This window comes from Nyctibius grandis, chromosome 31 (genome assembly GCF_013368605.1).
Source record: "Nyctibius grandis isolate bNycGra1 chromosome 31, bNycGra1.pri, whole genome shotgun sequence".
Taxonomy (NCBI): Eukaryota; Metazoa; Chordata; class Aves; order Nyctibiiformes; family Nyctibiidae; genus Nyctibius; species Nyctibius grandis.
This window is the reverse complement of record NC_090688.1, coordinates 1751374-1774966: the sequence shown is the minus strand read 5'-3', so window position 1 is coordinate 1774966 and position 23593 is coordinate 1751374. Positions and strand designations below refer to the sequence as shown.

The following is a 23593-nucleotide window of genomic DNA, read 5'->3' as shown; positions in this document are numbered from 1 at the left end:
CCCCTACACCTGTGCGTGCAGCATCAACCTCTGACTCCACATCTCTCTCTCTCTCCCTTCCAGGCGTATGGGAGAATGGTAGTGAGCCCATAAGACCATGCTCTACACAATGACATGGTGGCTCCCGGTCCTGGTCCTCCACCTGGTCCTCCTGAGCCCCCCGCGGGTAGCAGCCTGCCCTGCCCGCTGCGAGTGTGCCCCGCAGATCAAGTCGGTGGTGTGTCACCGCAAGCGGCTCACCTCCATCCCCGAGGGCATCCCCACCGAGACCAAGATCCTGGAGCTCAACAAGAACCGCATCCGCTGCCTGAACCCGGGGGACCTCTCCCCGTACCCGCTGCTGGAGGAGCTGGATTTCAGTGAGAACATCATCTCCAATGTGGAGCCGGGTGCCTTCAGCAACCTGTTCAACCTGCAGACCTTGCGGCTGCGGGGGAACCAGCTCAAGCTCATTCCCCCAGGGGTCTTCACCAAGCTGACCAACCTCACCCTCCTGGACATCAGCGAGAACAAACTCGTCATTCTGCTGGACTACATGTTCCAGGACCTGCGAAACTTGAAGAGCCTGGAGGTGGGTGATAACGACTTGGTGTACATCTCTCAACGGGCCTTCTCGGGGCTGCTCGGCCTGGAGCAGCTGACCATCGAGAAGTGCAACCTGACCTCCATCTCGGCCGAGTCGCTCTCCTACCTCCAGAACCTGGAGGTGCTGCGGCTCCGGCACCTCAGCATCTCCGCGCTGGAGGACCAAAACTTCAAGAAGCTCTACAACCTCCTGCAGCTGGAGATCGACAACTGGCCACTGCTGGAAGACATCTCCCCCACCAGCTTCCAGGGCCTGAACCTCACCTCGCTCTCCATCACCTACACCAACATCACAGCCGTGCCCGCCGCTGCCTTGAGGAACCTGGTGTATCTCCGGTACCTGAACCTGTCCTACAACCCCATTAGCACTGTGCTGAAGGGCTCCTTCAAAGACCTCATCCGGCTCCAGGAGCTCCACATCGTGGGTGCTCTCTTGGTGTCTGTGGAGCCACAGGCTTTCTCCGGCCTGAGACAAATCCGGCTGCTCAACCTCTCCAGCAACTTTCTCTCCACGCTGGAGGAGAGCACCTTCCACTCCGTCAACACGCTGGAGACGCTGCGGGTGGACAGGAACCCTCTGGCCTGCGACTGCCGCCTCCTCTGGATCCTGCAGCGACGGAAGACGCTCAACTTCGACGGGCAGCAACCCATGTGCTCCTCGCCACCCGAAATCCAGGGCAACGCCCTGCGTGACTTCCCGGACTCTGTGCTCTTCGAATACTTCACCTGCCAGAAGCCCAAGATAAAGGATCGGAAGCTGCAGCACGTGACAGCTCGGGAAGGGCAGTCCGTGTCCTTCCTTTGCCGGGCAGACGGGGAGCCGGACCCCTCCATCGCCTGGGTGTCCCCCCAGCACCGTATGATCACCACCCGCAGCACAGGGCGGGCGACCGTGCTGCCCGGGGGCACCCTGGAGATCCGCTTCGCCCAGGTACAGGACAGCGGCACCTACATCTGCATCGCCAGCAACGCGGGGGGCAACGACACCTACTTCGCCACCCTGACGGTCAAGGGGCGGCCGGCCGACGGCTCCCGCTACGCGAACCGGACTTTGTACCTCAACGAGTTCAACGACACCTCCCACAACGACACGCAAGTCTTCTTGAAGTTTACGTTGGACCTCAAGACCATCCTGGTCTCCACGGCCATGGGCTGCATCACCTTCCTGGGCGTGGTGCTCTTCTGCTTCCTCCTCCTCTTCGTCTGGAGCCGGGGCCGGGGGCAACACAAGAACAACTTCTCGGTGGAATACTCCTTCCGTAAGGTGGATGGTCCCACCACCACCACCGGCCAAGGAGGGGCCAGGAAGTTCAACATGAAGATGATCTGAGCCTCTCCCAGAGAACTGTTGTCTTCTGCCCAGCCCGAGGCACGGCTGTGGCCGTATGGGGCTGGGGAGGGATGATGTGGGAGCAGCGGTGACGTCCCAGGGCTGGCGGTGGGACCTCGCTGTGCTGGGATACGGCCGGAGACATGCCGGAGGCCAGCGGGATCGGCACCGCGTGGACTTTTGGGGTTGGGAAGCGATGATCCCGGCCCCGTGGCGAGCCCCCAGGGCGCAATGGCTCAGGGGACGGCCCGGCTCCAGGCGCTCCCCACGTAGCCAACATTTTTGCTACCAACTATGCATTTCTCTAGCCAAGAGATCAGCAGCGTTTGGGCCTGGGGAAAAAAAACTGCTTCCTTTTTTTCCCTCCTTTCCCTTTTTTTTTTTAAAGAGACTCTCCAGAAAACTTTCCTGGTGGGTGTTTATGTTTCTTCTCTTTTCTTGTTGTCAGGGTTGGTTTATTTTTTTTTGGGCCAATGATTTTTTTTTTTTTTAATGAATTTCCAAGAGAAAAGTCTTCCGGGGTGATGCGGGACTGGGGTGCAGGAGGAGGCTGTGCCGAGTCGGGGGGCTCCTCTAGCCCCTCAGCAAAGCCAGAGCCCCCCAGGGCACGGCCGTGCCTTGAGAGCTTCCCATCGGATTTAAGAAGCAGCAGGTCAAAACGCGGGTGCCCGAGGACACTCCTGCACAAGCAATAATAACCCACCCAAGGCCAGGCTCTGAGGAGGTATCAGCGAGACAAAAAAAGGGGAAAAAAAGGCAAAATGAGGCCAAGGTCATTAAAATCAGGAGGAGCAGCCCCAGGGGTGAAGCAAGGCCCCGGCTTTGCGTTCACTCACTGCGGGGGTGAAGGGGTGGGGGCGTTGGGAATCATACGGGTGCAAAAGGCACTTTTGGGTCCATTTTTTTGGGGGAGGTTGCAAAGTTGAAGTCTGCAGGAGAGCAGGAGCTGGCTGGTCCTGCGCAGGGAGGCCACACAGCCCAGGAAAGGAGAGAAAGGCTTGGGACAAGCGGCTCGGGAGCCGACGGCAAAGCAAACACGGGGAGAAGGTCCCGGCTGGCACCTCCATCGCGTCCGCCCGGATCCTGCACCCTCCAGCGCTGAGGACCACGGGTCCGTGTCCCCAGGCCCTGCTCCCGCTGCCGTGGGGATGGTCCCTGACTTCCCCTCGCAGCCCTGCCTGGGGCACTGCTGGCTTCGGCTCAGGGCGGAGGTTTTTGGGTGGGAGAAGGAGCAGAGCTGGCACAGCTGGAAGGGAAGAGCCTGGATGGGACCTGGACAAGCTGGGGAGCGCATTGCTTCCTCCTCCTCCTCCCACCGTGTGCAGGTCCCACCTCTGTCCCCATTCCTGCGGGCACGTCCCCCCAGGACATCCCCAGGTCTTCGGGGCTGCACCGGAGGCAGGAGCTCCGGAGGGGTCGGGTCTGTGACCCCCCCCCCCATGAGCTTCGCTGCGTGGGGCACAAGTGAGAGCGGCTGCTCGGGTCGTCCCCTGCACCCCATCCTCTGCACCCATGGGTGTTGGGTGCCCTCAGCCCTGGCCTGAGCCCTGGGGGGGTGGGAGAGGGGTGCAGGAAGCAGTGGGCTCAGCACCCAGCTCCTCCCCAAGGTGCTCCCTGTGCTGCAGCTGGTCACTGTCAGGATCCGGCCCCCGATGTCGGGCGGGGCTGCCCAGCTCTCCCCATCCATCCCCTGCCCTGGGTCCGGCCGTTGCCTGTGGCCCCTCCGCATGCCCGGTGCCCCCCCTCACTCCCCGAGCCGTGCATGCCGTGTCGTACCGGGGTCCCACCGGCCTCACCCATGCGCCCTTGTTCGGTGTCTGGGGATTTTTTACCAGAGGGGTGGGGAGGGGTCAGACATGGACCCTTGCAGCCGGGAGGTTTGGGCAGTGCAGCCCTGGCACAGTTTTATATATAACGAGCATGTGGAATGTATTTGCGGGAGAAAAAGAAAAAAAAAAAAGGGACTTCTGTGGCTCATTTGGTTTTTTCCCCCTTTTCTTCTTCATGTGCCTCAAATAAGAAAAGCCAGAATCAGCAGAGAAAGCCCTGAGCAGGGCTGAGTGCGAGCATGGAGCTGGGTAGGACCTGGAAAAGGTGGTTGGAGCCGCTTGCACCACGTGCAGGATTCGTGCCATGGTGCTCTCCAGACCTGCTCCAGCCTGGTGAGAGCCTAAGGGCGTCCCAGGGTTCATCCCCCCGAGTTCTGCTGGGGTTTGCAGCCCATCAGCTGGTCATCGCCACCACCAGCCCCTCGAAACCCTCAATAAACAATGCTAAACCAACTTTGAGAGGGTACTAAAATCCATGTTAATAACTAATAAATGATTAATGCACATGTGTTAACAAACAGCCACTGCTATTAATCTATTATTAATTATTAATAGAGTGTTTATAAGGATGCCCTTATGCTGAAGGGTGCAAAGGCAGCACCTCACCGCTGGCTTGCAGGGAAATTGGGGTTGGGGGGGTGCGGTTCAGGTCCTTACTAGTCCTGCAGGGCTGAGCAATATAAAAATCACAAAAAAATTTAAAGCCTGGGGTTGCTTTAAACTTGGCGTTGTCTCCTTTGTTACAATAAGAGGTATCAGGAAATTTGCAGCTAACACTTCTGCAAAAGGCAATTCATAGAATCACAGACTAGTCTGGGTTGAAAGGGACCTTACAGACCATCCAGTTCCACCCCCCTGCCACGGGCAGGGACACCTTCCACCAGACCAGGTTGCTCCAAGCCACATCCAACCTGGCCTTGAACACTGCCAGGGAGGAGGCAGCCACAGCTGCTCTGGGCCACCTGGGCCAGGGTCTCACCACCCTCAAAGCAAAGAATTTCTTCCTCATATCTCATCGCAATCTCCCCTCTTTCAGTTTAAAACCGTCCCCCTCGTCCCATCACTACATGCCCTTGTAAAAAGTCCCTCTCCTGCTTTCCTGTAGCCCCTTCAGGCACTGGAAGGCGCTAGAAGGTCTCCCCGGAGCCTTCTCTTCTCCAGGCTGAACAGCCCCAGCTCTCTCAGCCTGTCTCCAGAGCAGAGGGGCTCCAGCCCTCTGAGCATCTTCGTGGCCTCCTCTGGACTCGCTCCAACAGCTCCGTGTTGGACCTCCCTGCCCCGTTCGTGCCGCCTCTCTCTAGTTTGGTAGGGTCACATTCATTGCATTAATTCCGTAATTTTATTCTTAACGATCTCTGGTATATCTTGAAGGTAACATTACTCATTAAGGAAAAATATTGATGCTTCTAATAGATTTACTGTTGCTTAAAACAGTTTGTTGTACAGTCATTAATATAAATGACTTACTGGGACGAGGGACATACACTGACCCCGTTGCTGAACACCATCAATAAGCCCAGGATCCTGCTGAATTTTAAATGCTCCATTTATATTCTTTATTATTATGGCATTACAGCCCCAGATGATGTGTTGAGGCAGCGACACAAAGCCAAGCCTGGCTGCTGGGCAGGGCCAGGCTGCAGCCCAGGGATGAGCAAGCCCCGGCAGCAAAGCAGGCAGCAGCGTGGGAAGGACCGCGCGGGTACCAACGCGAGTTATCATCTCCCAAAGTCTTGCACATCCTCCCCGAGCCGGTGCCGGATTCAAACATGACTCAGCCCCAACACGTAGGTTTTTATCAGCTCTAGCATATGGCCTCAGCACCGCAGAAACGGCCCTTGGCAAGCGCCACCGGCCGCCAGCCACAAACCTACCGGCTTGCTCGGTGTTGGCTGGGAAATACAGGTTGCAAAATACACGGTGAGGAAACCACCGAGGCAGGTGGTCTCCTCGCTGGTGGCCGCTTCAGGTTCACGGGCACCCGCCAAGCCCCAAACCGGCTCACCCACCCGCCCACGGCAATTGCTAATGAGCGCTATTAGTTATTTGCTAATTAGTTCAAAGACTGAATAGAAGGGAGGAGATATTAAAACATTTGGGGGTTTAGAGTGTTAGAAGAGTGACTATCCTAGACGGGACAGACACCAATGAGGGGATTGTTTTTTCTTCAGCAGCTGAGTCGTGTCGCTTCGTGCTTTCTTGGCACCTGTAAAGTGCTGAGGAAAAAAAAGGGAGAGAAAGAGGGAGGGGAGGAAAGAGAGAGAAAGAGGGAGGGAAAGAAAAGGGAGAATATAGAATCACAGAGTGGTTTGGGTTCAGAGGGACCTTAAAGCCCATCCAGTTCCAACCCCCTGCCACGGGCAGGGACACCTTCCACCAGACCAGGTTGCTCCAAGCCCCATCCAACCTGGCCTTGAACACTGCCAGAGAGGGGGCAGCCACAGCTTCTCTGGGCAACCTGGGCCAGGGTCTCACCACCATAGAATCATAGAATGGTTTGAGTTGGAAATAGAGGAAGAGGAAGGGAAAAAAAAGTGTTTTCTAATGACTGGGCTCCTCTTGTGCAACGGCTGCAGGAAATCCCAGCAAAAACCATTGAAGAAAACAAAAAAAATTCCACCTTGCCAAACACAACCTGGAGAGCGGGGAATTAATGACATGGTTCGGAGGGTTTTACCACGGAAATCCTCCCCTTCGATACAGCTGCCATGCGGAAAGCAGCCCGGGAGGAGGAGGAGTGCGAAGGCTCCCCGAGCAGCTCGGGAGAAGCAAACCCGTTGCACTGAAGGCGATGCAATCCCTGCAGCCCCAGAGCGGTGCCGTGGAGCGAGGTCAAGCCACCGTCTTCCTTTAGACTTGCAAGAAGCAGGTTTTGAAAGAACATCCTCCCACGAGAAGGGCTGCAGCGAGTTGTGCAAGGCGCTTCCCGGCGGGGCCATGGCCAGCGCCGGGGGAGTCCGGGACAGGGAGCGGGAGCTGCTGCCGAGCCGGGAGATGGAGTTGGAGCCCCGCAGGCCCCCACCGCTGCCAGGGAAAACTCAGAGGTAACGAATTGCTCTGTAAATGAGGCCCAAAAAGGAGCTTCCCAGCAGCGAGGAGCTGTTTCTCAAGCAGCTTCAGCCCGGCAAGGCTGCGTCAGCCCAACGCTTTGCACCGCGGCAAGAGGCAGGGCCATAATCCCTGAGGGGTAACGGGGGCTGAGCTGGGCTAAGGAGGGGCAAAGCCTGAAGCTGCACAGCGAGTGACGTCCCCAGCAGAAACAGGAGTTTTTAAAGAAAGCCAACGTGGTTTCGGTACCGCGTGCGGCTGCAGGGTCAGAGCTGCAGGTTTGCCCTGAGCCTGGCCAGGACGGGGAAGCGAAACCCCAGCCGAGGCTGCGGGACGGCTCCTTCCCCCTGCGCTCCTCCTTACAGGCTCGCTGCTTTCCCTCCCTGCGCACAGACTCCCCCGTCCTGCCCCCCCAGACCTGGGCCGGGGGTCCAGAGGGCTTTTCCTGCTCTCATCCCACACCTCTCCCACCATCGCCTCCTCCTCGCGGCCACCAAACAGGGACCGCAGGGCAGACATGAACCCATGCGTATACACCCACCCCCCCTGCACCCGTGCGGGTGTGAACCAGCACATGTGAAGCCCCTGAGGCAGCCCCCACCCCTCAGGAGCGGGAGCACCCCCCAGGACCCCCAGTACAGGAGTTGGAGTCACTGGGCCACCAAACTCCCTATCTTTTGCCCCAAAACCACGCAGCCAGGGCTCCCCCAGGTCACCGCTTCCCCTTTCTCCTTATCCCTCCCATGAACCCCCCCGGGGCGTGAGCGCTGACTCCCGGCTCCGTGCAGGGCCGTTGTGCACGCCAGCTGCGGCAGCCCGGACCTGGGTGTCCCCGCACCGCCTGCCCCCATGCTGGACACGCCGGGGGGCCGCCCGCCTCGAGCCCCCGCCTCTGCCCTCATCTACAGCAACGTGGGTGAGTGACGCCCCGACCCCGCTGCCCTCGTCCCCGACGAGGTGTCAGCTCGGACAGTGGGGACGAACCCAGCCGCTGTCCCCATCCTCCTCCCGCGGCACCCTGCTGTCACCCCTCCGGCTGGCACTGGGCATCGGTTTGGGGCTGGAAATAGGCAGTGGGGCAAATAACAACGTGCTTGTACCCCCGTCCTGCGCAGTCTCCCACTTCCTTCCCTTCTCAGGGAAGTCTCAGCCCTGCCATGTCTGTTCCTCCCTCCCCAGGAGAGCTGCGGGCCCACCTCGTCCCCCGCAAGGCTAGCCGAGGGGAAGGAGCCACGAGATCCCCCTCTCAGCACGACCGGGATCCCCTGCCTCCCCCATTGCCCAAAAAGCAGCTCCAGCGAGCCGAGTCCCTCCCGGAGCAGGGGCCATCCCGGCACTCTCGGGGTGACCCCACGTCATGGGCCACCAGCATCCCACCACCCCATCCACGGCACGAGGAGGGGGCTCCCAGCTCCATCCCCCCAGGGGACAGACCTTCCTGGGGACTCAAGAAGCTGCTGACCAAGTCCCAAAGCCTGGGGGAACCGGTGGCCTGGAGCAGCCCACAAAAAGCCCCATCGCCCAGCGCGGCGGAGCTGACGTTTGGGATGGCAGACGGGGAGCTGGGGCAGCTCCTGGAGAGCCCGGCTGGGGTGTGCGGGGTGGTGTTGGGGTGCCAGGTGGCCGCCCTGGCCCGGCTCTCGGCTCATATCCAGGAGGAGCTCATGGGAGCGGAGGAGCGGCAGCAGCTGCTGGAGGCAGAGCTGGCAGGGAAGAGATGGGCAGCGCTCAGCATCCTGGAGCGGGAGCCGTGCTGCCAAAGCAGGGACGCCTGGTATTTCCGGGTGGGTTTTGCTTTTGAGCAAAGCCAGCTGGTGTTTGCAGCCAAGGTAAGCGGGGAACGAGGGAAAACACCCCGGGTGGTGCAGAGGGAGCCGGCTCCTGCGGCGCGGGGGGCTGCGGGGCTGCAGGCAAGCGTGAACCGGGGGCGTTGGCTTTGCCGCTGACCCCATCACGCAGGCGGTTCCCCTTTTTGCACCTACTTCTGCATTCTCCTGGTGGTGTGGGCCGGGGAGGCGAGGGCAACGGCTCCCACGGGTCCAAAGGACACGTCAAGGAGAACGGCACCGCTGGGGGAGATGTCCTGGCGAGGGGTCTCGAGCGGCCGGCGGACGCAAAGTAGAGGCTGGAGCAGAGCTGCCTCCTCAGGCAGCGCAGGATGAGACCCACCAAAGCAGCTTTGCAGCTCGCCTGGGGGTTACATCTCCCCCCCTTCCCATTCCTTGCTCAAAGCCATTCCAGCAGGCACCAGTGGGTTCGGAGGGAGCCCAGCACTGTGTGTGGGTCAGACCAGGGCTGGTGGCCTTGAGCTGAGGCAGTGGCCCAGGCCAGGATGAGGCATCCCATAGAATCATAGAATGGCTTGGGTTGGAAGGGACCTTAAAGATCATCCAGTTCCAACCCCCTGCCACAGGCAGGGACACCTTCCACCAGACCAGGTTGCTCCAAGCCCCATCCAACCTGGCCTTGAACACTGCCAGGGAGGGGGCAGCCACAGCTTCTCTGGGCAACCTGGGCCAGGGTCTCACCACCCTCACAGGAAAGAATTTCTTCCTAAGATCTCATCTAAATCTCCTCTCGTTCAGTTTAAAACCATTCCCCCTCGTCCTGTCACTCCATGCCCTTGTCAAAAGTCCCTCTCCAGCTTTCCTGTAGCCCCTTCAGGTACTGGAAGGTGCTAGAAGGTCTCCCCGGAGCCTTCTCTTCTCCAGGCTGAAGACCCATGGCTCCGTCCTTACGCAGCTGGCCGTGCCCTGTCTCTCTCTTTGCAGGTCCCCAAGCCGTGCTGCACCAGCCTGGGGGTGCAGAGCTCCCTTGGGGTGCACTGCAGCATCCAACGCCTCATCGGCCGCTTCACCGACCGCCTCCCTTGGGAGCTGGTGCTCCCAGGAAGTCCTGGGGAGCAGAGTCAGTCCCCTTCTGCAGAGGAGCCAGCCCATCTTGCCACCCGCCCTGTCCTGCAGGTCTTCATTTCTCCTGAGGTTCCCTACCAGACCCTGGCAGGCTTTGTGAAGGGATCCCACAGTTTGCACAGGACCAGCCCCGGGCACTACGAACGCCTGGCTTGCCTCCTCCTCCTGCAGGTGTGCATGGGGCTGGAGCACCTCCGGGTGCAGAACGTGGGGCAGGGGGACCTCTGCCCCGAGAACCTGCTGCTGGTGCGGTGCCCTTGTCCTCTGCGGAGCCAGCAAGGCAAGGAGGCATCCCTGGGGCTGTCCCTTCCAAGGCTGCTCATCAGCAGCTTCTTTAAGGTTAAAGACAAGCAAAGACCTTGTTCTACCAGCCAAGAGCAGGACTGGACCAAGGGGCTTGCTGTGCCGCCCTCCCCGGTGGCAGATGAGCTGAACGTAGGCATGCTGATCTATCAGATCTTGCATGTGGACATCTCTCTGGAAAAGGCCTTGGGGTTCCGAAGCAATAGACTTCCTGAAATCCCCTCCTTGTCCATCTATTCCACGGGACTCAAGCGTCTGGCCATGCTGCTTCTCCACAGAGATCCCTGCAAGAGCGTCTCCATCGAGCAGGCAAGGAGCATCCTGCAGGTCCTGCTCTGGGGGCCTCGCCAGGAGCTCTTTGCCAGGAGCAAGAAGACCCTCACCCTGCTCCGGAGCTGGGTGGAGGTGAAGAGGGCTCTGTTGCTCCTGAAGTTTGCAGAGAATTCGGCTAGGGCAGGGGTGAGCCCCAGCCTCGAGGAGTGGCTGTGCTGCCAGTACTTCAAGGAGGTCACCGAACACACGCTCTACCAAGTCACCCAGGTTCTCTACACACTCTAAAGGCAAGTTCAAGTTCAAGCCCACCCAAAAGGTTTCTCCACAAAGCCAAGAGCCCACGGGGACCTGGCCAAATCCACCAGCTGCCATCTCCCACAAGGAACCCAAGCTGGTCCTGGCTGGAAAAACTCCGTTTGCAAACCCAAACTCACCTCCCCGACGGCACATGGATGATGAAGCTGGGACCAAACTCCCACCCGTGGCTCCCACAACGTACGGTGTGTTTTTACACCCTCGGCCGATTTTTGTTTGATGCTGTGAGGCCGGTTTACCGGAGCATCTCAGGGAAGGCGGCTGGATGGAAGCCACAGGATCAAGCACCAGTTTAGTGGCCGATTATCCCTGAGTGAAGATTACAGGACTTAAGACTGTGCACAAAACCCCCCTCAGACCCCTCCTGCGGCCACGAGGCTTTCGCTGTTTTAAATAACAACGCAAAGCCACACATTTCAGCTCACCTTAATGCACCCTTGGCAAAGCAGAAATACAATACCTCATACGGCCTGCTCTGTTTTGAAACAGTTTGTGGCACAGTCACAAATATAAATGCTATTTTCAAGGAGGAAACACAACAGCCACGCAGCTTCAATAAAACCCAGAGCTGAGCCACTTAAATACTGGTCCTTTATGTGCTTCTTTTGACAGCATTACACACCCCAGTGATGCATCCAGGGAGAAACACAAAGCCAAACTTCACTGCCCAACCGGGATTAGCTGGAACAGCCTCGATGGTGTCTATAGTAAATCATCGAATCACAGAGTGGTTTGGGTTGGAAGGGACCTTAAAGCCCATCTAGTTCAACCCCCCTGCCACGGGCAGGGACACCTTCCACCAGACCAGGTTGCTCCAAGCCCCATCCAACCTGGCCTTGAACACTGCCAGGGAGGGGGCAGCCACAGCTTCTCTGGGCAACCTGGGCCAGTGTCTCACCACCCTCACAGTCAACAATTTCTTCCTCATATCTCATCTCAATCTCCCCTCTTTCAGTTTAAAACCCTTCCCCCTCGTCCCATCACTTCATGCCCTTGTCAAAAGCCCCTCTCCCACTTTCCTGTAGCCCCTTCAGGTACTGGAAGGTGCTAGAAGGTCTCCCCGGAGCCTTCTCTTCTCCAGGCTGAACAGCCCCAACTCTCCCAGCGTGTCTCCAGAGCAGATGGGCTCCAGCCCTCTGAGCATCTCTGTGGCCTCCTCTGGACTCACTCCAACAGCTCCGTGTCCTTCTTCTGTTGGGGACCCCAGATAGCTCAGGTTGGTTTAGGGCTGCGGTACTCGGGGCCGTTGCATCTGCTGCTCGGTATTAAAACAGGCAGCACCACACGGGATCTGTGCACTGGTCCCCAAAGCCATGCGGATGCTGAACGACCATCACAGCGGAGCACCGTGCAAGGCCTTGCTCAGGTCATTTATATTATTACTAATTAAGTAATTATTAACCTACTCATAGCTATCACCTGATCACAGCAATAGCAGCCTCCGTAGCAGCAGGACAGACCTTCCCAGGCTCCCCCGGTCAGTGGGTTTCTGCCTCCTGCCCTGCCCGCCGAGCATGGGCAGGCAGCAGCCTCATCATCTGGGCTACAGCGGGGCTGAAGGCCCATCCAAGACCACAGCCCCTCGGGGTGGGGGACCATTCCCTCCTGCAGCAGCACCCAAACCCAGTCATGCCACCTCCCTGCTGAGGCTGGATAAGCGAGGGGGGACCAAACAAGCTCCCCGGCCCCACAAATCCTGACACAGTCACCATCCAAGCACGGCCGGTCCACAGAAACGTTGTTCAAATTTCAGGATGGGCTTTTGGGCCAAAAACATGCAGGAAGGGTTGTCCTGGGCAAGCCCCAGCCCTGCAGTCCCCAACACCTCTCCTGTAGTATCTTCCATGGCTACAAGATGGCAGTAAAGCCCGTGGCACGGCAGCAGCTCACCCAAAGCCACCTTGGGCGTCTGGATCCTGGAAAAACAAAGCCAAAGCCAACCCCAGCCCACCCCAGCACCTCCGAGCACCCCCCTGCATCCCTGTTTCTGGTTTCCACCTTGGGTGACCCCTTCCCCTTCTGCCAGGAGCACCCAAGGTCAATGAAACATCAACCGAGGGCCGCAGCCTTTGAGGCAGGACCACATCTCCCCCCTCGCACGTCCCCGCAGAAAGCAAACCCCAGCACAGGCATCGCAGAGGAAAACAAGAATTTCTCTAGAGAACCAGCTTATCAACTTCAGATCTTTGCCAGCCTGTGGAGTAAAGAAGGAACACCCTCTCTCCGGTCATACCCACCTCCTCTTCGCTGGCCTTCAGCACACCAAGAGCAGCAAGTTCACAGCTTTCCAGAAAATCCCACAGGAAGAGCACGATCGTACAGCCTCAAAAAAAATTGCAAGAGAGGGAAGGAGACCTCTCGCCTTCACTGGACACCCAGGAGCCCTGGTCCCAGCAGAGGTGACTGCTGTGCTACACACCATACTCCGGGACCCCAGGAGCAGAGCCCAGCCCAAGCTGAGACAGCATAGGAAGAGGCTAATATAAATATCTGAAGCCAATTAAACAGACCCTCAAGAACATCCACCTCACACCCTGTTGCTAATTTAACAACAAGCTCTCTGGAAACATGGTGCCACCCCCTGGGTCACTTTGTGCTGCAGATGCCACTAGAGGATCTGCTCCTTGCTGCATTGCCAAGAAGGGAATTTCAAGGATTATATTTTGGTGTATTCCATGTGATTCCTGTCCTGCTTAGCTCAGAACACCCGCCTAGGGATGACCCGTGGGGTGATCCTTAGGCCCCCTCACTTGCACACCCCCTTTCACAAGGTACAGAGCTCGGTGGTGATGCCAGGCCCCTGGCAGAGCACACGTGCACCTATTTACAGACTCACAGCGTAACGACCTGCTAAAACAACCCATCCCAGGGATTCACCACTCTAAGGTTTTTATAGAGGAAAGATTAATTAGCTCAAATGGTGCCAAACAAGCCCCCAAAGCTGCAAGTACTGAAAAAAACCCTGCAATACAATGCTTTAAAGCCCAGCCCTTTGCAGACCTACCCCCAGTAACTCCAGCACAACTCACACACTACACCATCAGCCATTTTCCCTTCTCTTCAGTATCCTGAACACCAACAGATGTCTGCATACCCCAACAACAGGCACTGCTTAACAGCAGCCCCTCCTCACTTTCAACCCCAATCTGTCTCCCCAGGAGAGTTCTGGAGGCACCCAGCCTCGGGGACAGTATCTAGCTATAGAAATGCCCCAAGCCTTCCTAGAGCACACCCAAGAACTCATCAAGCCACGCACCAGCATAAGACTCAACTGCTACTGGTAACATTTGTGACTTCAGGTATCAAAGTTGTATATTTGATACTCAGACACTTGAAGCTGAAGGCAGCCAGGAGCTTCTCAGCATTTCACTTGTGACTTTCCAACTAATACACACCCTGAAGTATCCTATGGAACACGGACAGAGCAGGGATGCAGTGGAATTACCAGTGGAAATGAAAAAACTGCTAATTATTTCACTAAAAATAGGCTTTTACAGGATTACTAGATTATTTCAAGTCCTCATATATCATACCCATGAGTCCCAGTCAAGCAAAGAATGACCAACACCTTTCTGTACCTGCAGCTTTAATGGTTGGGGCAGTTCCAGAGCCATCTCTTCAAGAGTGCAAGTCTTAAACAGCTTAAACCAGCAATAAAAAGTAAAATATAAATTTTTATTTAGAATTAAAGCAAATACTTCAGTAACACAAACACAATATTAAACTTCAAGAAATATACTGCTAATTTGGAGGGAGCATTTATTTGCACAACCACAACATGCACACAAATCCAGAAAAAGATGCGGAGTCTGAAATTTTCAACATCTGGCCACCAGAGCAGTTGGTCACAACGTTTCATACAGAGTTAGATAGAATTGGAATAGATGTTGACAAAATTTCTACAGAATCATCTTTACAGACAACAAGAAAGCTCTTAAAGGGAAACACTGTAATCTAGTCTTCTTCTGATGAGTCTCTCTCAAACGTGTAGGCCATGAAGCAAGCATCTGGTCTCTTGGGGACAAGGGGATGCCCTGGTCTCACAATCTCAAAGCCCAAAAAGCTGAAAGTACGGAGCAATGCAGCTAAGAGAGAAAAAAAAAAAAGCAGAAAACAAGTTTCATCCATTTGATACTGTACAACAGGTAAAGCATCCACCCAAACCAACTCTAGAGACAGTGCTATGAGTTAACACCTACCTCTATCATCTCTGTTCTTGTGGAAACAAATGAACACGTGATCGACTCGCAGCTGTTCTTCAGCGAACTCTAGAAGAACTGCAAAACTACAAACACAAGGTATTCAATGCATGTGAGCAAGGACTTTCTGCAGAGATAGTAAGCAAGGCCCTGCGAGCCGACCTGAACTTGTAGGCACAAGAGTTGCAAGTGGTTGCAGACTCACAACACCAGGAGATCCCTGAGCCCTAGGTTTAACTCAAGGCACAAATCTAGGTCTTCAGTAACACAGAAAACACAGTTTTTTCTGCTGCAGCTGAAGGGAAAACTGCAGTGACAGACTGGGAACCAGGCTGGTGTTTTCAGAGGATCAAAGTAGCCACCCAGTACCTGGGAACACAGCCTGAAATCACAGACCTTTTGGGTGGTTCTGCCTGACAAAAGAGGTAGAAGCAGCCCTCAAACCAGGATCACTTAGTTGCAGCCTCTTCTGAGCATCAACCATGATTAGACTTCAACTTTTGCAACAACAGAAGCAAACAACAACAGCAAAGTGTTATTCCATCCACCTGATAGGCCTTCAAGACAACAAGTTAAACTGCAGCTGCGTTTTATTCTACCTACCTGTCTTTGCTCCCTTCAGGCAGAGCACCACTGGGAATTTCTATATAGAGGTGGTCGTTGTTCAGCACTGCTCTCCAACTAATTTGTTTGGCATCTGTAAGCCTTGACTGGACATTTAGAATTCTTGTCCTGTTATTTGATGTTAGTTCTTCAGTTACATTCAGCCGATTATCCTGCAGCAGTAAATACACGCAAAGTTATTTCCAATTCATTCTGGAGAAGGGATAACTCCCATTAATAGGCTTGAGGCAAGAAATGCCTCTGAGCTCACCAGAGCAAGCTGCTTGTTATTATTCATACTCACCGAATAAAATAAATTAGCTGAAAGATTGTGATCCCTCTGACTATTCCCTCGCCCACCTGGGATCTTCAGGGGTGGGTGAGGGACATCAGGAGCACCACCGAGGCCCCGGACCCAGGTTACTACAGCAATTGAATGGAACCCTGGAACTAGAAAGGAATTGAGAGAAGCAAAACAGTCAGTGTTAGACAAAGCCCTGTGAATTCTAGGTTTTAAACAGTGATCAGATGGCAAGATTTAAATGAAAACTCAAAACCTTGGCCAAGGGAACTCCTCCCACTGCAGCCAAAGCAGGTGGCAAGACAAAGGATCCTCCAGACTAGGGACAGGAACACTGCCTAGCGTCCAGACCCACATGGGTCACAAAGCTCCTGCTGCAGTATTCTGAAGGAAAGACTAACTTGGAGATGAAAATACTCCCAGCTTGAAGTGAGCAAGGTGTATTTCTGTACCAAGGCAGCTGTATGCTTGACCTGATCTCAAGAGAAGAACCATTCTGTACCACATATGCAAGACCTCATTTTCTCCCCCACCTTGTTCTCATAAGTCAGCATGAATATACTGGCTCAGCAAGCTAGGGATCATTTTTTTTTTTCCCCTGTGATATACAGCCCTAATTACCTTAGACCTTTGCATCAGCACTCTTGGCTCAAGGTCAGAAAATTACATGAAATATTCTCACAGACGTCACTACTCCAGATGTTTTCACCACGCTCAGAAGCAAAATCGATGGGTTTTCACTTCAGAGACCATACCTGAACATTTGAAAACCTACCAGCCTTCCCTCCTGAATTCTTCAGAGCAATGTTACACAGCTCAGATGAGTTCTTAACGCTGTTATCCTCTTAAGATACGAAACATATTTCTTGTATGCGTGCTCAGTTTCACCTCATCCCTTTAAGCCTGCTTAAGCGAATAAGCCTTCTACTGGAGGAAGAGCAAAGGCTGTGCTGAGCAGCCCCTCCCTCTGCACCATCCTTCACCCTGCAGCCTCGCTCTTCAGTTGCGTCATCTCAGCAGATGCAGCAATCGAGGCCGTTCGGGAAATTTTCACAATCGTCCTGTCTGTGAGTGCCAGCAGCCATTTGCAAATCAGAATAAACATGTACAAAATAATCCACCATTTTGCATGCTACGTACGAGTGTGATTTTTGATTTTTGTTTTTTTTAAGGAGCTTGAAGCTTGTGATGAATAATCCGTATTAGAAAGGCACTCAGTGGCCATATAGGTCAAATATTATATGCTGGAAGGCATTAGTAAGCGCAGCAACTGCAAAGTTTTATTTAAAAAAATTAAATTTGCGCTCTCTCAATTAAATGAGTGTTCAATCCATTATTTTAGGCTCTTTAAAAGAGAGACTTTTCTTTAGTACTAGCATCAGATACTTGTTTTATCTCGGAATGATTGTAGAGCTACACATTCCTGATTACCCTTACAAACAAACCACCCTGTTCATAAGTGCGCAGTGGCAATCCTTTATACAATTTCACCTCTCGCCAAATGAAAAGTAGTGCATAATGAAAGCTGCCTACACTTTACAATCAAGAATATATTTTAGTGATATCTGTGTGCACTTACTCCTCTTGGAAAAAAAATAACCTTTAAAAAGCAGTCAAGTATAAAAATGGCTTTCTAAAAAAAATTCATAGTCCACATATGAGGTCTAACCTGGCTTACACAAGGCAGACTGATGTCCTAAGCTTCCATCACTCTACGCCAGTCACCCCAATCCAGATATTTTCTTCCCAGCATCTGTCGGGATTGTTTAATCTTTCGGTTGAGTTTTAAACTAGCAAGCTCTCCTAACGCTCTGATGTTCTACTTTAGGCTCAATACCCTCGATTAGTTTTCAGGAATATCTACGATTACATAAGCGGATAACAGCTTTCAAGCCTTTGATATCTTTGCCCAATTAGTGTGTTTTGGTTTTTTTGGGTTTTTTTTTAACCCTGGTAGGAAGAAGGCACCTCCAGGCCCTGCCTCCAGCCCGGCTTTTGTCTCCAGGCCCCTTTGAGCCCGTTTAACTCGCTCGGGAGCGGCTTACGGAGCAGCCGCCTCCCCTCAGGGCCCGGTGTGCCTTGGTCAAGGTTCCCTCCCACGGTTGTGACAACACCGGAGCCGCCATGGGAGCTCTCTCACTACGCGCAGCCGGCAGCTAACGTGGCACACGGGGGTGTGAGGTGACTCTCCCCTCCCCGGGGAGGGGGGACGTGTCGCCCGGCACGGCGGCGAGTCACACCGGACGGGGCGGGGGGGGGTGATGCGGTCAGGCACCGCCTTAGGCGCTCAAAAAAGCCTTTTTTTTTCCTTCCCCCCCCTTCCCTCCCCCCGTTTTCTGCGGGGGAGGAGACCAGGCCGCGGCGCGGGCCGCCCCTCCCCCACCCGCCACGGAGCACCCCCTCCCCCCGGTCACGGGGGAGGCGACCGGCGCTTGAGGGAGGAGGAGGAGGATCAGGGCGGGCCCTGAGGGGAAAAGGAGGAGGAGGAGGCGGCGAACGCCCAGCGGTGCGATGGGTGAGGCAGGCCCCGGCCCCTCACCTGCTCTGTCCGGTACTGAGGCTCAGCATAGCAGGCATGACGGTACTTTTATTCCCCTCTTTCTCTCTAGCGAAGCAGTGACTGTTGAGTATCCGCTGCAGGGAGGATTTCACCATCCGGCCGCTGTGGTCCGAACCCCGAAACCCTCCGCTGCCTCCCCCCCCGCCGCTCTCCAGGCGCTGCTACACAAAATGGCCCCGCCGTCCCAGCGCGTCCTTATATAGCCTTCCCAGGCCACGCCCCCGCAACGGCACCGCCCCGCGCGGCGGCCCACGCACCCGCCGGGAAACGGCTTCTGTGAGGTGAACGGCCCGACTGTCCCTTCGAAAATCTCCCTTCCCATTGGCTGAAGGGAGCGCGGGGGGCGGAACAGCGAGCTCTTTTGCTATTGGCTGCAAGCGTGAGGGCGTTCGGCATTGGTTAGTAGGGCGTCAGGACGGGAGGGGGGGGAATAGAGGTCTCTGATTGGCTACGCCCGCTGCGGGTGGGCGGGGTCTGGCGGGGTTCGGCCGGGAGGCTTCGGCGCGGCGCCGCAGCCCTCACTCCCCTCCGAGCCGCCGGTTCGAGTCCCGCGTCCGCGCCCCCGCCGGGCTGAGGTAAAACTGCGGCGGAGGGGAGGGGCCAGGCCCGGCCTTGCGCATGCGCGGGAGGAGCGGGGAGGTGGCGGCGGCCGGGGAGGGCGTGAGGGGAGGAGAGGGGCCGGGGCCGGAGCTGGAGACGGAGGGCCGGGGTCTCCGTACGGCCTCGGGGCGGCCGGGCTTTACAGCCGCGGGGCTGCCCGCTCGCTGGTGGAGGCAGCGGCGCCTCCTGTGGGGAGCAGTCGGCCGGGAGGTCATCGTCACCCTCCGAGCTGTCAAGCAAAGCGTTTGGCAGGTCGATGCTGAGAGAAACTTTAATTAAAAAAAAAAAAATTTAAAACTCCCCCAACTATTGGAAGGGGTCCCGAAAACGACGGGCTGAAGTTGTGACCCGGGTTTGGGGTGTCCGTGCTCCCGTCTCCCAGTTCCAGCATCTCCCAGTTCCCCTCGGCCTGCGCGTTGTGGTGGCCGGTGCAGTAATTTATACCTTCGGTTGTGCGGGGAATGGCTGGTGGGAATCTTTTAAACGGAGACAGGCTTTGTGCTGCACCTGCATGAGGAAGCGAATAAATGCTGGTTATTTACATAGCAGAAGTCGGTCTGTGTCCCCACCCCCAGAGCAAACAGCCCCTAACGCTCCCCTGACAGCCTCAAGCTCCGCTTCTCATCTCCCGCAAGGATTTGGGGGGGACGCGGTTGGGTCTTTCTGGGGCCCCACGGCAAGAACAAGGTCTGGAGGAAAGGATGCGAGTTGGAAAATCAGGCGCCCTGCTTGTCTTTTGGGCAATATTGATGAAAACACAGATTCATCTCTTTGAGGGGAGGGGCAGCCTTCAAAATTCAACTTAAAAGCAGCAAATGTGTACAAAAGGTAAATAGGTTATAATTTCCATGACAGGAGATTTTTTGACAGCCATTTCTGAACATTTCAGCCTATTACATGTTAGGTGAGACCACCCCTCTTCTGAAAACCAAGTCAGAAGCACATCACAGAAGTCAGGGCACATCCTAAACAAGTGGATCTTGTCCTATATGGAAAGCAGGCTCAAAATAATGCTTTAAATGATGCTGAATCGAGTTTGCAGTCAGATATGCCCTGTAAATTAAGTGGAAAAAGGTGTGTATTGAGCCAAGGAAAACTATTAAAGATACACTGGAATGATTTTCAAAATCAAGGTTTTCAAAATAAAAAATTTTAGGTGGCTGTATTTCTTTTTTCTTCATTCAACTCGTGCTATGACACGCCTATTTTATTGCCTTCAGGTACTATAGCTGAATTTGGGCATTTTTTATCTTCTAGATTTTTTTTTTACTATCTTGCTTATTTTTATTTGCTTTAAAATATTTCCATCCAGGAGCTCTGAGCACAATGGATAGCCCATTGATGGGTTCCACTTTGCACAAGGATTAAGTGTCTTAAATCCCCCACCCACCCTTCTGTGTCCTGAAACTGCTCTGATTGACTGTGACGGAACAAAATGTATTGCCAAAAGAAAACACTGTCTGTTCTCCTGCAGCTTAGATGAGAAGCCTAGCCTGGCCAGCAGCCAGTGACTAGTCTGGGAGTCGTGGTAAGTAACAGGGACAGGAGAAAAATCCTTTTCCTGCTTCAGGTATCTGCACTGAGCTCCCAGAACGCAATATAACTCAGACATCAGTGCTTGCTTTCACCTCGCTCTCTAGATTCGGCTGTTGATTTACGGCGGGGCAGCTGACTGCCATTTAATGCATTACCCAGAGACCAACTTGAAACAATGGGATAGCTGCAATTCAGGAATATCCGGACCAAATGAAGCACATCAGAGAAGATTTAGCAATTCATGTTTTTTGTGTTGTTTTAGAAAGATTTTCCTGATGGGGGAATGAATGTGTTAGTCGTTGTAAGGGCTGCCTTAGCATTTTGTGATAGGTTTCATTATTTCTAATAACATCATTTATTATTTATGTAGTAATCAGACTGTAATTCCTTATAATGGCACTGTGTCAGAGGACATCATCTTTGCAGCTGCTTTCCTCTTTACTGTGACACTGGAAACAGCTTTGCCCTTTGGATACATGTCACCTCAATGGGCCGTCGTTCCATTTTACAGCTGAGTGACCTGGATTATGCTGTGGTGCTCTGTAGGCTGCAAAAAGCCCAATCAACCTGTTTCAGTTTTGTGCATTAAATATCGTGTGGGATTAGTTCCAGCTGCAGTTTTGCTGAGATAGCCTGACTTCCAGTTTAGCAGTGACAGTGATTCATACATCTTCACAGAGAAGCCTCTGACTCACAATTTCAGGATGACTAGCTGAGGCAGTTTGAGATGTTGCCATCTCCAGCTGTTTTTTTTACCACTGCTTTGCCACGATTACCCTACCCATGGCAGCAGAGCAGGCAGAAGTATCTGTGTGTCGGTGTCTCGGTTGCTCCAGCTGCATTCCTGGTTTGGCATCGTAGTCCAAACCCATCTCAATCCCAGGTATTATCTAAAACACTGGGCACTGAACCCTAACAGCTGATGTGTGGGCATCCATTCCTACCTAGCCCCATCTGCTGCAGCACAGTAGCTTTCAACACAGAGGCAAGATGGACAATTGCAAATAGAGAATCTCGTCCATCAAAGTCCTGAGGCTCTAGTTCATCCCACATCCTATGTTGGTGTCCACAAATACACTATCAAAGGCCCCCTTGTTCCACTGGATCCCAATTACCGCAGCCTTCCCATCTCCAAAAAATACGTGGTTCAAAAGACCAGCGTAGTCCCCAAAGCAGGAGATACAGCAGGGAGTTTACATCAGTTCTCTCCTGAACTGCTTACTGAACTCCTCCTCAGAGGAGAGCACGCAGCGAGTCCCAGTTGTTCTGTGTTCTCACACAAGCAGGTCGTAGCAATTAGGCTGTAAGAAATGACCTGGGAAAGTATCTTGTTACTCAATAACCAGACCTGTTAATGGAGAAAGCGCAGAAGCAGCAACACAGCTGAACTTCGTGTTAGGAAGCTAAGCTGAAATTGTTTCAGGTTGAGGAGAGCCAAGGAGTTTCATTTTTTAGAATTTCCTTTTTTTGGCTTGTTTCAGTATGCTTTTCAGCCTCTTTTAACAAAAGCAGTCTCAAACATTAGTCAAAATCACCAGTTAATGATTCGTTGACAAGTTTTTGTAGTTTTTCCTTTCTGAAATATATTAGATTGGAAGAAGAGGTTATGGCAGCAGAGGAATAAAAATCAAATTCGAAGCAGGTAGCTGATGTAAACAGATGTTAGAGCAAGAAATGGGCAGAATAAGTAACAATGTCTTTCCTCTTCATTGTCCGTTTTCAGGTTTGCAAGTGTTTGTGATCAGATGACACGAAACTAGCGCTTAGAAAGATGTACAGGACCTGAAATGCTCACGAGGCTTGCCGGTTCTGAAATCCTGCACGTTGGTACCGTAGTTGTATCACATCTCTTATTTCAAGAAGGAAAGATAAACTGGTCTGTTGTTTAGGTGATTAAAACACAAGTAAATAACACGGCTGCAAATATTCGGGCTTTTGTGTGGTTTTCTGCTGCTGAGGAGGCTGTTGGAGAGTGGGCTGCTGCGGGCTTCTTTGAAGCAGCTCCTGCGTCCATGTTCTAGAGGAGTAACGAAGCTCCAGTGAAGGCAACTGGAAAAAACCTGATATTTGACATGTAGCAGAAACCCCCGTCTATTTTCTTCTTAGCTGCATCGTGCTGTCCTAGCTCTTCTTGAATGTGGAAATAGATGTTTATGACATTTAGCAGCATCACGGGAATAAACGTCTGATTTGCTGACTAGGGAAGTACAACAGAAAGAGAAACACGAGCTCTCTTGTAAAGTGTGTGCAGTCCTTACATAGCAGTACACACTTAATAACTCCCCGAAAATGGTAAAATGAAATAAAATAATTGAGCCAGAGTATACAATCAAGTCATTCTGATTGCCTTTTCTCTCTGTTTCCACACCAGGAAGACTCTACTTGTTCTTACAGTTTTAAGAGTTATCTAGAGATGTAGCCAAGCACCAAAACAGGACAGAATCTGAAGCAGAGATGTCCATCATGATGTGTTTGCACAGAAACCGTTGTGTGTGATGACCTCTCTCTACCCTGTAATTTAGCCAGTTTTAGTCCCAGAATAATTTAAGTGTTCATTTTGGTCAGCTCTGCGTGGAGACGAAGTACAGCAAAAGCTTGTGAGGTCTTTATCAAAACACTGGACAGTGTTAATTCTAAACTTTAGAAGACCTATAGTTTGTAAGTCTTATAAAGCAGGGCTCTAAGTCTACCCATCTCCTTCCTTAGAACTTCTGGTTCATTTCCTTACAGGTAACAGTTAACTACCAATTATCTAATTTTAAATACTCCCCCACTAAAAACTCTATTTGATGTGTTAGAATCTATTCTGATCTTTGTGGGACAGGTAATTAGAACACTTTTTTTTCTAGCTGGAAAACTCTCCTCATTTTCATTGTCATCCGTGCGAGAATGATTGGATTTGAAGGTCAGGTTTTCTGCAGACCCACTTGTGCTGGAAAGAGATTCTGCATGCTGCTGTGAAGTTAAGCTGGAATTCTTTACCAGCACAGGGAAGAATTTATTTTCCAAGATCTTTGTGAGATATTGAACTAGAAGAAAGCAGTCAGTAGTTCGTCAGGCCAGCAAATGTCTGTGCTTCGTACCAAAGAAACTTTGGATCTCTGCTTTCTCACTTAAAAACAGCTGGTATGAAGAGGACTATATATTGAATGCAGATGAGGTAACAGATGCTTAAAATGCTTTAAAGTCTCGTTATCTG

At 53.4% G+C, this 23593-nt stretch overlaps 2 protein-coding genes and 1 long non-coding RNA gene across 3 annotated transcripts; 2 read left to right on the top strand and 1 right to left on the bottom strand.

Moving 5' to 3' along the window:
• Positions 1-97: 97 nt before the first annotated feature.
• Positions 98-1915, top strand: LINGO3 (leucine rich repeat and Ig domain containing 3). Its single transcript, XM_068420817.1, has one exon. It carries the CDS (start codon positions 98-100, stop codon positions 1913-1915), a length of 1818 nt encoding a protein of 605 aa, XP_068276918.1.
• Positions 1916-14249: 12334 nt separating this feature from the next.
• Positions 14250-18437, bottom strand: OAZ1 (ornithine decarboxylase antizyme 1). Its single transcript, XM_068420505.1, is given in 6 exon segments — positions 14250-14680; positions 14795-14880; positions 15398-15570; positions 15702-15788; positions 15790-15847; positions 18238-18437. Coding segments are annotated over 6 exon segments (651 nt in total). The 5' UTR covers positions 18354-18437; the 3' UTR covers positions 14250-14549.
• Positions 18438-18735: 298 nt separating this feature from the next.
• On the top strand, positions 18736-22318 carry LOC137675011 (uncharacterized). Its single transcript, XR_011049881.1, has 3 exons — positions 18736-18833; positions 20171-20386; positions 22118-22318. It is a non-coding gene; the product is annotated as an uncharacterized lncRNA (long non-coding RNA).
• The last annotated feature ends 1275 nt before the right edge of the window (positions 22319-23593 follow it).